Source organism: Bufo bufo, chromosome 4 (genome assembly GCF_905171765.1).
Source record: "Bufo bufo chromosome 4, aBufBuf1.1, whole genome shotgun sequence".
In the NCBI taxonomy this organism is placed as follows: domain Eukaryota; kingdom Metazoa; phylum Chordata; class Amphibia; order Anura; family Bufonidae; genus Bufo; species Bufo bufo.
The window spans coordinates 424,841,196-424,858,600 of record NC_053392.1 but is presented as its reverse complement, the minus strand read 5'-3'; the positions used below and the strand labels follow the sequence as shown (position 1 = coordinate 424,858,600).

The 17,405-nt window shown below is 44.6% G+C and overlaps 1 protein-coding gene across 1 annotated transcript in view; it reads right to left on the bottom strand.

Moving 5' to 3' along the window:
- The window catches only part of LOC120998607 (saccharopine dehydrogenase-like oxidoreductase), a 152,144-nt gene that overhangs the window by 53,020 nt on the left and 81,719 nt on the right, over positions 1 to 17,405 (bottom strand). Inside the window, exons 8-9 of the mRNA XM_040429324.1 lie at positions 4,577 to 4,696; positions 1,951 to 2,007 (exon numbers count right to left, since the gene is read on the bottom strand). Coding sequence (XP_040285258.1) covers positions 1,951 to 2,007; positions 4,577 to 4,696 — 177 coding nt within the window. The remainder of the gene's footprint in view (positions 1 to 1,950; positions 2,008 to 4,576; positions 4,697 to 17,405) is intronic.

Below are 17,405 nucleotides of genomic sequence, written 5' to 3'. Positions count from 1 at the left end.
ATGGTCCATCACATGATCAATGGTAAAAAAAGATCATGTGATGGACCATGTGATGAGTGCAGTGACATCATCAAAGGTCCTATTCCTCAAAGAAGAAGACAGAAGAGAAGCAGGGCTGCGCGAGCAAGTGGATTAAGGTGAGTTAAATTATTTTTTATTTTTTTAACCCCTTCAGCCCTATTGTACTATGCATTCTGTATCAAGAATGCTATTATTTTCCCTTATAACCATGCTATAAGGGAAAATAATAATGATCGGGTCCCCATCCTGATCGTCTCCTAGCAACCGTGCGTGAAATTCGCACTGCATCTGCACTTGCTTGCGGATGATTGCGATTTTCACGCAGCCCCATTCGCTTCTATGGGGCCTGCGTTGCGTGAAAAACGCACAAAATAGAGCATGCTGCGATTTTCACGCAACGCACAAGTGATGCGTGAAAATCACCGCTCATGTGCACAACCCATAGAAATGCATGGGTCCGGATTCAGTGCGGGTGCAATGCGTTCACCTCACGCATTGCACCCGCGCAGAAATCTCGCCCGTGTGAAAGGGGCCTAAGGTGAGGCAAGGTGCGATAATCACTTGGGGATAAAGCAATTCTCAGTGTGTGAGAGGAGGGGTGAGGCCCGGGGAGCAGACCTGCAGAAGGCCAGTGTGGTCCCAGCCAGGAGGGCAACAAGGCTGAGGAAGCCTGAGTTTGGGGGGGCCCAGCGACGCCTGAAGAAGAGAGGTGTTGCACGGTCAAAGTCAGGAGGACTGCTGGACCATATCCCCCCAAGGTATTTCACTGCTTCCACTGGGAGGACTGGTCACAGCTAGGAGGCTGTCTGACCGAAGCTGAATACCGCAGTGTGAACACTGAGCTAAGAGGTAGGTTAGGGAAAACCTCTGTATAGTGCCAAGGGTTTGTTGTTTTGTGTTGATGTAACACGTTGTGGTGTGAAGCTGTGACTTCATGGTGCCGAGTGATGCCAAAAGTGGAAGTGTTATGTACTGAGTGACAAATAAAGCACTGTTTAAACTTGAAACCTCCCGGTTTGATAAGAAGTCTGTCATTGCCGATCCCTGAGAGAGGGCGATCCCTTACAATATATATATATATGTATATGAGCAGCGAGTTCAGCGCTGCTAAGGGACAGAGTTTATTAATACAAATGTACAAATTCACTTAAAGTATATGAGAAAAACATTCCTTGTCACTTCCACTAAACATTTAAATTGTGGGCTGGGGTATGTTCGTGTATGTGTAGAAGGCTCTGTTTGGAGAAAATTCTATCAGATTTGAAAAGAGAAATAGTACTGCATTCAGCACTGTTAAAATGGACATCATGGTGGAATGACAACTGACTCCATTTTCAAAGGGGTTTGTCCGGTAGTAATCACTGTATGATGGGTCCGGCAGTGCATCACGTAGGTGGCAATGATGCTCTAGTTTGCTACATTTTGTAGTTTTGCCAGGAATATTATCAAAGTGTCTATTTTTATTTCCTTTAGGACAATGGCATTTCAGTGTAGGAGAGCTTACAATAAAAGGCCAAACCTGTTCTGAAAAGAAAAACAGATTTCTAACATGTATGATGGTGTACAGACTGGTTAGAGAGGAGATCCCGGAAATGATTTATAGTAAAATATCAAAAAGTAGTCAGATCTCCGTACAGTATTAGAATGTATTGGCTCCGATAAGCCGAAGTTATTACTTTGCGAAGTCTTGCAAGACTTTTTATACTGTAAAAATCAATTTCCCGAACTCTGGTTCAGTTCCAAGCTCGCTCCGTACAGTATTGAAACAAAGTTTTATGCGAATGTTTCATCCGAAGTCGATTCGCTCAGCCCTAGTTGTGACCTACGTCCTCTATGGCTGAATCCTCCCCATCAGCAGAATCCATAAAGTCTGTATTCATTGTCATGCATTTTCCTACAGAAAAAATAAATCTCTGAATGGTACATTACCTGTTGCTGTGTTGGTCCTTCTTTAGAGACATAACCGCAAGAAAAGAACTTGGGGTACTGTTAAGAAAGACAGAAATCAAGGAGAACGATCAATTAATGTCTGGAGTTTACCGCATTCAGACTTTTACTGCACTTTTTCTTCAAATAAAAGTCTTCCATACATCTGTGAATCCTGTAGGCTCTTACTATATGGGCTCAAGTACTGGGCAGGGTACCTTGGAGCTGTAGGCACTCCGTGTGCCAGCAGACATTGCTCTATAAAGCACTGTATTATGCAAGGCTTGCGTGGAACAATACCTCTGTAATATCTGTAATTAATATGGTGTCTAATGGAGCAGGCCACAACTTTTTTTTTTTACTATTGGATTCTACATGAGTAAAAACTACAGATGAAATTGATACAAGTGTTACTGACGACAACTTAGTAAATGGTAAGTATGTAGTGTAGGCATTTGTCCTATTAAAATGTATTTAATGTATTTAACTGTCATGAGGTTTATACAGCGCTTCTGAATATGTCTGTTTTCTGATGTAATAAATACTAAGGTCTCTAACGGCAAATGTTCAGTTTACTTAGTAGTGTCTGTCCCATTTTTTACTAAATAATTCTTTCTATGTAAAGTCACATGGGAAAAATTTAAAAGGTATGATAGGCGATCAAAAAGTTCAACCAGTATTGTTCTCCCTAAAGACATTCCTTAACACCTTAAGGACCAGGCCCATTTTCACTTTTGCTTTTCCGTTTTTATCTCTCCACATTCAAATAGCCATAACTTATTAAAATTTCTGTTCATAGAGCCATACGAGGGCTTACTTTTTGCAGGATAGGTTGTGTGATCACTTGTCTCATAGACCATAATAAAGAACTACTAAGGTCTATGGGATTCTGACGCTTTGCCTGATGAGCCATACTTCATGCACGGCTTTACAGGCAGTTTACCATGACAGGCCTTCAGCAGGCACCAGGCTCTCATGGTAACTGATCGAAGTCCTGCAATTTCACTGCGGGGGCTCCAATTGGAAGGCAGAGTGCATCCCTCACTCTGTCTAACGCCACAAATGCTGTGATCGCTATTGACCGCAGCATCTGAGGTGTCAAAATGACTGGTTTCGACGTCATCGCCAATCCCAGTCATTACAGCCAGGTGCCTGCTATATTATACAGCTGGCACCCGCCATGTATGGAGCAGGCTCAGCACAGCAGCCCGCTTGATACATTCCCTCAGCTGCAATGACATACAGATATGTTATCGTTGTTGAAGGGCTTATAGAGGACCTGTCACCACTCCGTACATGCCTGTTTTAATAGCTGCATGCATTCCCCATGTAATAACAATTCTTGGGCATCTATTCTTGTGGCTCTATGTTGTGCCATTACTTTATTATTTCTACTAGAAGTTATGAATAAATTGCCAGTAGTCTGCAGTAATGGTACAGAGGGGTGTTAACCAGTTGGGGTGGTGAACCTGCACAGTCTAATTCTATCCAGTCAGTGCTGCCATTGTCAGACCATGGGGGGGGACACCCCCCCAACTCGTTACCACCCCTCTGTACCCTTACGGCAGACTGCTGGCAATTCATTCTTAACTTCTAGTAGAACTAATAAAGGAATGGCACATAAGAATAGATGCTCCAGAATTGTTCTTACATAGGGAATGCATGTAGCTATTAAAACAGGCATGTCAGGACTCAGCAAAGGTGACAGGTCCTCTTTAAAGGATGTCCTTGTGTAGGATGTGGTACTTGTGGTTCGCTGCGGGCATCCTCCACTGTATGCATTTTTACTGGGGATTGCTATTAGCAACTGGCCACAAGTGCAGGATTTGCTCCCCTATATATATGCACAACTGCATGAGGGTTTGAGCACTTCCTGCCTGTTTAATACCGCGCCATTCTTTTCAGTTTGTATATATATATATATATATATATATACATATATATATATATATAGAGAGATGCCTGGAGGTGTATAAACTCCAATTTAAATGTGCCTGTTTTCCATCTACAGGCTACATTTAGGTGCACCTGTGAGGCCTGGGCCATACCAGCCAGTCTTGAGTGGGACTCGCAGGCTCCTCCCTCCTCCCATTGCTAGCATGGTTACATGCTGGAGGTAACTGGTGAGTTGTTTGTGAGTAGGCCTCATGCTCCTGTAATTTGCCCACTGGCTCCTGGTATTGCCCATATGGCACAGGTAGGGGAGTGTTAGGTCCCGAGCTACTTGAGAAACCTTGGCGCGGTGCTCGGCTCAAACATGTCCTACACCGTAGGACATGTTGGCTAATCTCTCAATTTTGAAATCAGTTTGAGGGTTTAAGTGCACCTGTCTTTGCTATTGTTATATCCTCTTTAAAGGGGTTGTCCATTTACAAACACTTATATTATACAATATGGACAGGATAGAGAATAAGGGGTCATTTATTAAGACCAGAGTTTTAGATGCTGGTCTTAATATCCCATATAGCTGGCAGTGGATCCACTGGAGTTAAGTAGAGGTGGCAACCCCCACTGATCAGACACTTATCCCCTATCCTGTCGGCTGAGAATAAATCTTTGTAATGGTAGAGAGCCCCTTTAACAGGAAAAAGCAATTTACATTGAACACTGAAATCAAAACCATACTTACTTTTATCAGAAGATTCCGACCAAAGCTGGTTTTGGAAAATAGCAAAAACACAGGTCCTGCAAACATCAAACGGAGAACAGATGCGATACCACCCACTGCTATATAAGCAGCATACTGCACCTAGGAGGAAAACAAAAAGTATTCCATCATCGCTGCAAACAGTGATGTAACTAGAACTGACTAGGACGCACGGCTAATTTTTTAATGGGGCCCCGCCTCCCGTGCAACCCTTACTCCTCTGGCTAGTCATGATAGCTCTCTCACATCAGGCCCGGCAGCCGCTCTGTCCATTTCCTACACGTACATACTGTATGTCATGTCACTGTATATAATGTCATTGTATAACACTGTTGAGGGGGCCCTGACAATAAAATCTTTAATTCCTCCTCCCTAGCGGGCCCCTACTGAATTTAGGCCCTGTAGCAGCTGCTTCTCCTATAGCTAAGCCCATGGCTGCAAATGTATTAAATCGGAGACTTCATAGATACAAATATCTACTTATTTGTACAACGTACCCTGTGAAATTGAAATGTTAAATGTACAATATGTATGTGTGTGTGTAAAATAGACACACTGGACATCTTTCCAAATTACTGCGTTTCATGGAATTGGTTTCTATGGTGGAAAAGCTGCACCCGGTCTCTATAGTGATGCAGTCTGCTGGACGAATCTGGGTTTAACAGATGCCCCCCCCCCCCCCAAAAAAAATTCTACTACTGGAATGCATAGGGCCTATTGTAAAATTTGGTGGCAGATTAAGCGCGTGGACCTGTTTTTTTCAGGCTTTGGTCTAGGCCCCTTATTTCCAGTGAATGATAATGTTAGGCAATTTATTCTTCCAACTTAGCGGCGACTGTGGAAGTCCCTTTCTGGTTCCAGCATGACTGTGCCCCTGTGTACAAAATGAGGTCCATAAAGATATGGTTTGACAAATTTGGTGTGGAAGAACACCAGTGACCTGTAGAGAGACCTAGCTTCAACCACACTTAAAGGGGTTATCTGGTAAAAGATATTGATGAAGAATCCTTAGGATAGGTCATCAATATTAGACCTGTGGAGTTATGACACCCAGGGTCATAAGCTCGCGCATGCGCCGTGGATACACATTTCAGCGCCTGGAATCGGCCTCACAGGACACACTGCACATGCGCCAGCCGGCAATGAGGAGTGAATAAATTAGCAGTGGGGCGGTGATGGGCTCCAGGAGAAGGGGCGTGTCTGGGCTCCAACGGCCAGAGGGACGGCTCTTTGGGCTCCTCACTCAGGTAATTACCATATTAATAAAAGCGATTTTCTAGACAAAGGACAACACTTAGGGTAGTAATACTAGCATATTTTAATACAAAACGAGCAGACTGATGTGATGATGTCAAGTCACTAAAATCCAAGTGACAGAATCCCTTTAAGAATTAGCATAGTTAAAGGGGTTGTGTCACTTCAGTAAGTGGCATTTATCATGTAGAAAAAGTTAATACAAGGCACTTATTAATGTATTTTGATTCTCCATATTGCCTCCTTTGCTGGCTTGATTCATTTTTCCATCACAATATACACTGCTCGTTTCCATGGTTACAGACCACTCTGCAATCCAGCAGTGGTGGTTGTTCTTGCACAAGAAAAAGCACTAGCCTATGTGCGCTCCCACGGTCCCGGCCACCAGAGAGGCTGACACTTTTTCCTATAGTGTGCAAGCACGGATTGCATGGTGGTCTGTAACCATGGAAACGAGCAGTGTGTAATGTCATGGAAAAATGAATCCAGCCAACAAAGGAGGCAAAATGGGCAATAACAATACATTAACCGCCTCCGGACCGCCGAACGCAGCGACGCGTCCTGGAGGCGGTCGATTCATTCCTCCTGGACGCATATACGCGTCCTCTCGCGAGACACGAGATTTCCTGTGAACGCGCGGGTTCACAGGATCGGAAGGTAAGCGAGTGGATCTCCACCCTGCCAGCGGCAATCGTTCGCTGGCAGACTAGAGATGCGATTTTTTTAACCCCTAACAGGTATATTAGACGCTGTTTTGATAACAGCGTCTAATATACCTGCTACCTGGTCCTCTGGTGGTCCCCTTTGCTTGGATCGACCACCAGAGGACACAGGCAGCTTAGTAATAAGTAGCACACAACACCACTACACTACACCCCCCCCCCCTGTCACTTATTAACCCCTTATTTAACCCCTGATCACCCCATATAGACTCCCGGATCACCCCCCTGTCATTGATCACCCCCCTGTAAGGCTCCATTCAGACGTCCATATGATTTTTACGGATCCACGGATACATGGATCGGATCCGCAAAACACATACGGACATCTGAATGGAGCCTTACAGGGGGGTGATCAATGACGGGGGTAATCACCCCATATAGACTCCCTGATCACCCCCCTGTCATTGATCACCCCCCTGTCATTGATCACCCCCCTGTAAGGCTCCATTCAGACGACCATATGATTTTTACGGATCCACGGATACATGGATCGGATCCGCAAAACACATACGGACATCTGAATGGAGCCTTACAGGGGGGTGATCAATGACAGGGGGGTGATCACCCCATATAGACTCCCTGATCACCCCCCTGTCATTGATCACCCCCCCTGTCATTTATCACCCCCCTGTAAGGCTCCATTCAGACGTCCATATGATTTTTACGGATCCACGGATACATGGATCGGATCCGCAAAACACATACGGACATCTGAATGGAGCCTTACAGGGGGGTGATCAATGACAGGGGGGTGATCACCCCATATAGACTCCCTGATCACCCCCCTGTCATTGATCACCCCCCTGTCATTGCTCACCCCCCTGTAAGGCTCTATTCAGACATCCGTATGTTTTTTACGGATCCACGGATACATGGATCGGATCCGCAAAACACATACAGACATCTGAATGGAGCCTTACAGGGGGGTGATCACCCCATATAGACTCCCTGATCACCCTCCTGTCATTGATCACCCCCCTGTAAGGCTCCATTCAGATGTCCGTACGTGTTTTGCGGATCCGATCCATGTATCCGTGGATCCGTAAAAAACATACGGACGTCCGAATGGAGCCTTACAGGGGGGTGATCAATGACAGGGGGGTGATCACCCCATATAGACTCCCTGATCACCCCCCTGTCATTGATCACCCGCCTGTCATTGATCACCCCCCTGTAAGGCTCCATTCAGACATTTTTTTGGCCCAAGTTAGCGGAAATTTTTTTATTTTATTTTTTCTTACAAAGTCTCATATTCCACTAACTTGTGTCAAAAAATAAAATCTCACATGAACTCACCATACCCCTCACGGAATCCAAATGCGTAAAAAAATTTTGACATTTATATTTCAGACTTCTTCTCACGCTTTAGGGCCCCTAAAATGCCAGGGCAGTATAAATACCCCACATGTGACCCCATTTCGGAAAGTAGACACCCCAAGGTATTCCGTGAGGGGCATATTGAGTCCATGAAAGATTGAAATTTTTGTCCCAAGTTAGCGGAAAGGGAGACTTTGTGAGAAAAAAATAAATAAATCAATTTCCGCAACTTGTGGCAAAAAAATTAAATTTCTATGAACTCGCCATGCCCCTCATTGAATACCTTGGGGTGTCTTCTTTCCAAAATGGGGTCACATGTGGGGTATTTATACTGCCCTGGCATTTTAGGGGCCCTAAAGCGTGAGAAGAAGTCTGGGATCCAAATTTCTAAAAATGCCCTCCTAAAAGGAATGTGGGCCTCTTTGCGCATCTAGGCTGCAAAAAAGTGTCACACATGTGGTATCGCCGTACTCAGGAAAAGTAGGGAAATGTGTTTTGGGGTGTCTTTTTACATGTACCCATGCTGGGTGAGAGAAATATCTCGGTCAAATGCCAACTTTGTATAAAAAAAATGGGAAAAGTTGTCTTTTGCCGAGATATTTATCTCATCCACCATGGGTATATGTAAAATGACACCCCAAAACACATTGCCCAACTTCTCCTGAGTACGGCAATACCACATGTGTGACAATTTTTTGCAGCCTAGGTGGGCAAAGGGGCCCACATTCCAAAGAGCACCTTTCGGATTTCACCGGCCATTTTTTACAGATTTTGATTTCAAACTACTTCGCACGCATTTGGGCCCCTAAAATGCCAGGGCAGTATAACTACCCCACAAGTGACCCCATTTTGGAAAGAAGACACCCCAAGGTATTTCGTGATGGGCATAGTGAGTTCATGGAAGTTTTTATTTTTTGTCACAAGTTAGTGGAATATGAGACTTTGTAAAAAGCGGAAATTCACATTTTTGTACCATAGTTTGTAAACGCTATAACTTTTACCCAAACCATTTTTTTTTTTTACCCAAACATTTTTTTTTTTATCAAAGACATGTAGAACAATAAATTTTGAGAAAAATGTATATATGGATGTCGTTTTTTTTGCAAAATTTCACAACTAAAAGTGAAAAATGTCATTTTTTTGCAAAAAAAAATCGTTAAATTTTTTTCGATTAATAACAAAAAAAGTAAAAATGTCAGCAGCAATGAAATACCACCAAATGAAAGCTCTATTAGTGAGAAGAAAAGGAGGTAAAATTCATTTGGGTGGTAAGTTGCATGACCGAGCAATAAACGGTGAAAGTAGTGTAGTGCAGAAGTGTAAAAAGTGGCCTGGTCATTAAGGGTGTTTAAGCTAAGGGGGCTGAAGTGGTTAATAAGTGCCTTGTATTAACTTTCTCTATATGATAAATGCAACTTACTGAAGTGAGACAACCCCTTTAATTACTGGTGCTATTTGAACCCTCTCTCACAGCTCACTCATGTTTTATTTTGTCCTCAATATGTTAGATGCAGGTTGTGTCTCCTGCACAAGCCCATATTTTCTCTTTCGTTTCATCTTGGACCATGCCTGTTATAGGCAGGAGTGCACTTAGCCCAGTAGTGGCAAACCTATGGCATGGGTGCCAGAGGCGGCACTCAGAGCCCTCTCTGTGGGCACCCATACCCTGAAAAAAGTCTACGTTGTGCTAATATGCCTTAGACTTTTCCTGCCATTTATCAGCGCACTATGAACAGCACAGGCAGCGCATTGAATGTAGGCAGGCTATTATAGCTAAATGATAAAGCATATGGAGGATATACTATATTGGACTGTAGTATTCAGGTTACATTGCCGTGTTGGCACTTTGTGATCAGTAAGTGGGTTTTGGGTTGCAGTTTGGGCACTTGGTCTCAAAAAGGTTCACCATCCCTCACCTAGCTTTCTGCTGACTGAGGTGAAAATTTAAACAGCGCCCCCTTCCTCCCTATACCAAATTCTCAACCTAACCCCTTCCCTAATAACATTACATATATTACTACAAAACATACAAGGTAAGGCCTCATGCACACGACAGTATTTTTTCACGGTCCGCAAAACGGGGTTCCGTTGGTCCGTGATCCGTGACCGTTTTTTCGTCCGTGGGTCTTCCTTGATTTTTGGAGGATCCACGGACATGAAAAGTGAAAAAGAAAACTAAGTCAAGTTTGCATTGAAAATGATAGGGAAAACGGACACGGATCACGGACGACAATCTTGTGTGCATCCGTGATTTTTCACGGACCCATTGACTTGAATGGGTCCGCAAACCGTTGACCGTGAAAAAAATAGGACAGGTCATATTTTTTTCACGACCAGGAAACACGGATCACGGATGCGACTGCCAAACGGTGCATTTTCAGATTTTTCCACGAACCCATTGAAAGTCAATGGAGCCGCGAAAAAAAAAACGGAAAACGGAACCACGGACGCAGATGCACACAACGGTCGTGTGCATGAGGCCTAAGGCTTCATTCACACGTCAGTGTTTTGGTCAGTGATTTCCATCAGTGATTTTGAGCCAAAACCGGGTGCGGCTCTAAACACAGAACAGGTGCAGATCTTTCCCTTATACCTTATCTCTGTGGAGTCTCCAATCCTGGTTTTGGCTCACAATCACTGATGGAAATCACTGACCAAAACACTGACAGATGAATGAGGCTTAATACAGCGCCCCATACCTCGTACATCCAGTGATGTCCCCTCTGATGTATACTTTCTCTTTCCTCATCTTCTGCATTCAGACTAGACCACCATCATGATTTTTCACCCATCTCTTGTCTCTGCAGTTTGACAAAAAGATGTCTTAGTTTCCTATCATCCTCCCACCTTCTGGACAAATCACCCTACCACCTCCAATACTGTACCTGCTGTGCTCCCCGATATTATACTACAGAACCAGATAGACCCCCTGATAATACTAGTACCATGCAGATAGTGCCCTTCAATAATCATTAGCACACACTGCCCTAAAATAACTGCACCCAGCAAATGGTGTCCCTGACACAAAGGCTACATGCACACGAACGTTGTTTGTTTCTGTGTCCATTCAGTTTTTTTGCGGATAGGATGCAGACCTATTCATTTCAAAATGCGGACAGCACACCGGCACTATAATAGAAAATGCCTAATCTTGTCCGCAATTGCGGACAAGAATAGGACATGTTCAATTTTTTTGCGGAAACGGAAGCACGGATGCGGAAGTGCGGATCCACAAATGCGGACAGCACATTCCGGCCCCATTGAAAATTGCGGAACGGATGCGGATCTATTTTGAGGAGGTGTGAATATAGTGTAAAAATGTGCACTAGTACAAAAATGCCCCAGTTCTGTGTGCTGGTACAAATAACCCCTATTAGTGCCCCCAATTGAGCTAATGTCCCCATGTGTGCCAGTATAAAATACCCCTATATAGTGCCCCTAGTAGATGCCCCATAATGCTCCTCTCCCCCCTTCATCAGTGTCCCCCATAATGTGTGCCAGTATAAAATACCCCCAGTAGTGCCCCCAGTAGATGCCCCCATAGTGCTCCTATTTCCCCCTTCCCCATAGTACCCCCCCATAATGTGTCCCAGTATAAAATGCCCCTATACAGAGCCCCCAGTAGATGCCCTCATAGTGTCTCCCATAATTTGCCAGTATAAAATACCACTTCTTTGTGCCCCCATAGTGCTCCTCTCCCCCTTTCTCCATAGTGCCCCCCATAATGTGCCAGTAAGAAAAACCCCTTCTTAGTGCCTTCAGTTGAAGCCCCCATAGTGCTTCTGTCCTCCCTTCCCCATAATGTGCCAGTAAAGAATACCCCTTCTTAGTGCCCCTAGATGCTACCATAGTGCTCCTCTCCTGCATTGTGGCAAATCAAAAATAAAAAAATAAACACATATACCTCCATGCGGCTGTCAGCAATGTGATACAGGCCTCTTCTGGCCTGTCCCCCCTGCTGTATGCTACCTGGCTCAGGCGGCGCGATCATAATGACATCATTGCGCCGCCTGCCCCAGCCTCTGATAGGCTGCAGGCACTAGGCCTGAAGCCTATCAGAGGAACAGGGAAGGGAGATACCTCTCCCCTGCCCTGCTGCAGTATTTATCTATATCGCTGTCCTGAGGACGGCGATACAGATGAATGTAGAGGGATGAGTGCTTCCACAATGGTAGCGCTCATCTCCCGCTGCCCTGCCTCCGCCCCCCACTTATCTCCAGAGTCATGCTACCTGAGGCGATCGCCTCTCCTTTCCTAATTGCCAGTGAGGCCCTGGTTATAGGGCATGTAGTTCGCCAGGGGTTCTCTGGCAGCAAGTTCAAACCATGTGGTATGGTTGGTTCTGTGGATTTTTTTCTTTACATCAAGTTCAGACTACACAATGTGAATTGTGCTCTGTAGCAAGTACAAGCCATGTAATTGGGACTGATTCCTGCGAGGAGTACAGGCCAGGCAATGTGAATGGTTCCTGCAGTAAGTATAGGATATGCCATGTGTAATTGGTGCCTGCTATAGGTATAATGTATATTATGTGTATTGTTCCTGTACTAAGTACAAGCCATGCAATACGATATGGTGCCTGCAGTAATTACAGTGAAAAGAGAAGTAGGGGCGCTACATAGTGGGAGGACCATCAGTAAAACAAACGCCCAGAAGAGAGTAAGGTTTACCAGATGCATAAGGCGGCACAACACTGCTGAGCGCCTAAAAGTCTGAATGGGAACAGACGCCAAGTTGCAGCTCCACTCCACGGAAACAAGGATTCCGATACAACTGGGATAAAAAGAGACAAAAGGAAGATTCCAGAGCTCTCCTCGGGTTGACTAATTTATTAAAAAATATACTGTGACAGAGTGTCTGGAGAAGTGATAGATGGGACATACAGTCCTGATCAAAAGTTTAAGACCACTTTAAAAATGGCAAAAAATCATATTTTACATTGTTGGATCTTAATAACAAGGTTCCAAGTAGAGCTTCAACATGCAACAAGAAGAAATATGAGTGAGACAAAACATTTTTTGAGCATTCAATTAATTGAAAATAACGATTAAACTGAAACAGGCTGTTTTTTTAGCTGATCCAAATTTTAGGACCACATGTCTTTAAAAGGCCAAATCTGTGCAAAGATGTGGATTCATTGTCATTTTCTTTCAGGTAGTCACACGTTGTGATGGCAAAGGCAAAAAAACTCCCTTTTTGAACGTGGTCGGGTTGTTGAACTGCATAAGCAGGGTCTCTCACAGCACGCCATCGCTGCTGAGGTGGGACGCAGTAAGACAGTCATTTGGAATTTCTTAAATGATCCTGAGGGCTATAAAACAAAAAAGTAAAGTGGAAGATCCAAAAAAAATTCATAAGCACTGAGCCGGAGGATCTAATTGGCTATCCGTCAAGACACTGGACGATCCTCGACCCAAATTAAGGCCCTTACTGGTGCTGACTGCAGCCCCATAACCATCAGACGGCATCTGAGACTGAAGGGCTTCAAAAACAAAAAAAGTCTTCAAAGACCTCGTCTCCTTGAACGCCACAGAACTGCTCGTTTGGACTTTGCAAAAGAGCACCAAACATGGGACATTCAAAGGTAGAAGAAAGTTTTATTCTCTGATGAGAAAAAATGTAACCTTGATGGTCCTGATGGTTTCCAACGTTACTGGCATGACAAGCAGATCCCACCTGAGATGTTTTCTACGTGCCACAGTTGAGGGGGCGCCATAATGGTCTGGGGTGCTTTTTCCTTCAGTGGAACAATGGAGCTTCAGGAAGTGCAGGGGCGTCAAACGGCCGCTAGCTATGTCCAGATGTTGCAGAGAGCATTCCTCATGACTAAGGGCCCTCGTCTGTGTGGTAACGACTGGGTTTTTCAACAGGACAACGCTACAGTACACAATGCCCGCAGGACAAGGGACTTCTTCCAGGAGATTAACATCACTCTTTTGGCCCATCCTGCGTGTTCCCCTGATCTAAATCCAATTGAAAACCTTTGGGGATGGATGGCAAGGGAAGTTTACAAAAATGGACAACAGTTCCAGACAGTAGATAGCCTTCGTGCGGCCGTCTTCACCACTTGGAGAAATGTTCCCACTCACCTCATCGAAACGCTTGCATCAAGCATGCCAAAATAAATTTTTGAAGTGATAAACCATAACGGTGGAGCTACTCATTACTGAGTTCATGTTTGGAAGGTGGATTTCTGTTTTGGGGGGTTTAGTTTTTTTTTGGAGGTGTGGTCCTAAACTTTTGATCAGCTGAAAAACAGGCTGTTTCAGATTATTCGTTATTTTCATTAAATTGAAAAAAATGTTTTGTCTCACTCCCATTTCTTCTTGTTGCATGTTGAAGCTCTACTTGGAACCTTGTTAAGATCCAGCCATGCTAAATATGTTTTTATTAAGTGGTCTTAAACTTTTGATCAGGACTGTATAGTTGTCCAAGGTTCGACACATCATGGTTTTATTAAAAGCAACCAGGATGTGAATGGCAGAGATCTGCTGTTGTCTGTTAGGGTTTGTTGAAAACCCACTTTCAGGGCCTGGTTTGGCACGCCAAGAGGTACAGACTTTGCTATTTTATTTGGTGCCCGGTATTAGGCTGGCACTGGGTTAGTGAGGATTCCCGCTGTATAGTTAGTGCCGGACAGGCATAGGATTTTGTTTATAATATTTTATGTTCTGTACCTCCACCTGACAATAAAACTGGCTGACATCCGTTAAATCAACTTCCCGCTGCTTGGACTGAACCTTCTACTATGTGCCTGTCTACCCAGGAGAAGACATCCCTGCTACCTAATCACTTTATAATACGTATAAAATAAAGTCCAAACAGTGCTACGCGTTTTGAGAGTGGACCACTCTCTTCCTCAGGCACAGCTCTCGACTATCTCTGGAACTCCCATTGAAATGGATGGATTTTGCGACGCGCATGTGTGACCGGCCGCTCTGCTCATTTCAGGGGGGCAGCAAAAGACCTGCAGGGGGTACGAGGCCCCTGTTCCTGTAATTGGTCGGGGTCCCAGTGGTAGGAACCCCCCCTCCCCACCTATCTGATAGTTATGCCCTATCCTGTGATAACTTTTACCTACCAGAATACCTCTTTAACCCCTTAGTGACCAGCCTGTTTTTGGACTTTACTGATAAAGCATTTTTCTTCCTTTTTTCATTGTTGCCATCCAAGAGCTATAACTTTTTTATTTTTCCATCTTTATAGCTGTATAAGGGGTTGTTTTTTTGTGGGACAAGTTGTAGTTTTTTATGGAGCCCACACTGTTCGTGAGCAGGGGCCATTTTTAAAGTCCCGGCCAGTGCCAGTCAGGAAGGTGTTAAGCAGAGTCTATGCACTAGGTGGTCGCTACTATTATCAGAAGATTACTCCTCTAATTTCTGAGCAGATGGTGGCTCTCCCAGGAGGAAGTGGAAATTATGCAGCAAGTAATATCTCAACTTGTGACCGAGTCTCAGGCAGTTGTTTTAACAGCAGCTCAAGTCGTCCTTAAATCACTATAAGAAGTGTAAAGAATCTTTGTCCTGATTCCGGTGCCTCTGGGAGACAGATCGAAGTTCTCTGTATGATGATCCTGTTTTGAAAAGTGAATTGTTCTGTCAGTTTGGTTAAAATTATGTCAGGTGGATGGATCTTACAAGTAACCAGAGAAGACAACACCTTAAAGTTTTCCACATTCCACCTGATTGTTTCTGTTGAGCAACAAAGAAGATCATATAAGAGGAATCCTTGATGAAGATGCATTGTATCCATTTCCATGAAGTCTTAAAGAGTCACACGCCATGGGGGTGGCAGTGGCACCTCACAGACCATGTTGGTTTCAGATGTGCCTTTAGGCCTAAGGAGCAGTGATGGCCAGTTCGCAGTGTTCGCCAACGAAAACATGCGGGCTGCCATCTTGACTTACAAGTCCGGCGATGCACAGGTAAGCCGGTCTGAAATCAAATGCGGTCACCGGGAACAGGCAGTTCCGAGAACAGCCGCCGGGGGCCTTCATCGGGCTTTTTGATTTCAGACCGGCTCGCGCACAGGCACAGGTAAGGGCTTACCTGTGGATCGCCGGACTTGTGAGTCAAGATTCGTTGGCGAACACTGCGAACTGGCCATCACTTCCAAGGAGTGTCCCTGGCATCAAGCACATTTCATGCCATGGTGGGTAACTCTGGCATCTGATATGTTACATGTAGGGTGGCACCGGGTATCTAAATATTGATACCCAATCGATACTTTTGTACCAGTCTCGATTTGACTACTATGCAGCCTAGTATCACAGAACATGGAGCGCGCTGCTCTCACCGCGCACCATGTTCCCTCAGCAGCACAGGGGAGAAGGAAGCAGTACCTCCCTCCCCCCTGTGCTGCTGCTGCCGCCAATAAGAAGAGAGAGGGGCGGAGTAGGGAAGGGGCTGTGGCCACTGCGCCACCAATGATAATTAACATTTAATACAGATACAGGAGGCGGTGCCGACGGTAGAAACACATAGTCGGCACACGGTCTCTATGACAGGGAGCTGCGATCAGTGGCAGTCAACCCCTCAGGTGCCACATCTGAGGGCCTAACTGCCGCTGATCACAGCTCCCTGTCATAGAGGCCGGGTGCCGGCTATGTGATTCTGCAACTGGCACCCGCCTCCTGGTTCTGCATTAAACGTTAATTATCATTGGTGGCGCAGTGCGCCCCCGCCCAGTATTAAAATCATTGGTGGCAGTGGCCACAGGATCCCCTCCCCTCCTCTTCATGGGTGGTACAGTGGCAGTTGTGATCGGAGCCCCAACAGTGTAATCCTCGGGATCCGATCGGTTACCATGGCAGCCAGAATGCTACTAAAGCCCTGGCTGCCATGGTAAGCTTCCTGCTGCTGTGTGTACTATGCAGCAGGGAGAGTGTAAAGTCCTATTCACCCTATATAGAGCTCTATTAGGGTGAATAGGATAAGGGATTAAAAGATCCTAGATTCTAGCCCCTGAGGGGGGAAATAGTTATAAATAAAAAAAAGTTTAAAAAAAAAAACACCAAAATATTAAGTATAAATCACCCCATTTCCCAATTTTACATATAAAATATATAAACAATAAATAAACTGAAAGGTCCAAACTATTAAAATATTTAAAAAAAAATCCTATGTGGTGAATGCCATAACAGAAAAAATTTATAAATAAAAACTACGCGATTCACTATTTTTTTAAGTCACCTTGTCCTCCCCAAAAATAGGATAGGACTGTAAAATTATGGGCCGGACGTTGCATAATATGTGGAATGCACGCAGCTTTTTTAGTGTCTTATTTGTATCGCATGGTATCGAGTATTGCAATACTTTTTTATGGTATCGAAATCGAATCAAAATTTTGGTATCGTGACAACCCTAGTTACAAGCTGTTCTGGCTTCAGCTAAGCCTTCAAGCAAAGGGGTGCATGGAACACTATGGGGGCTATTCCTGACATCTGATGTGTTACACACCAGGCTGATTTCAGGACGAATGTTCCTAGCTTCATTTTATTTGCAGCCTATAGGGAGTAT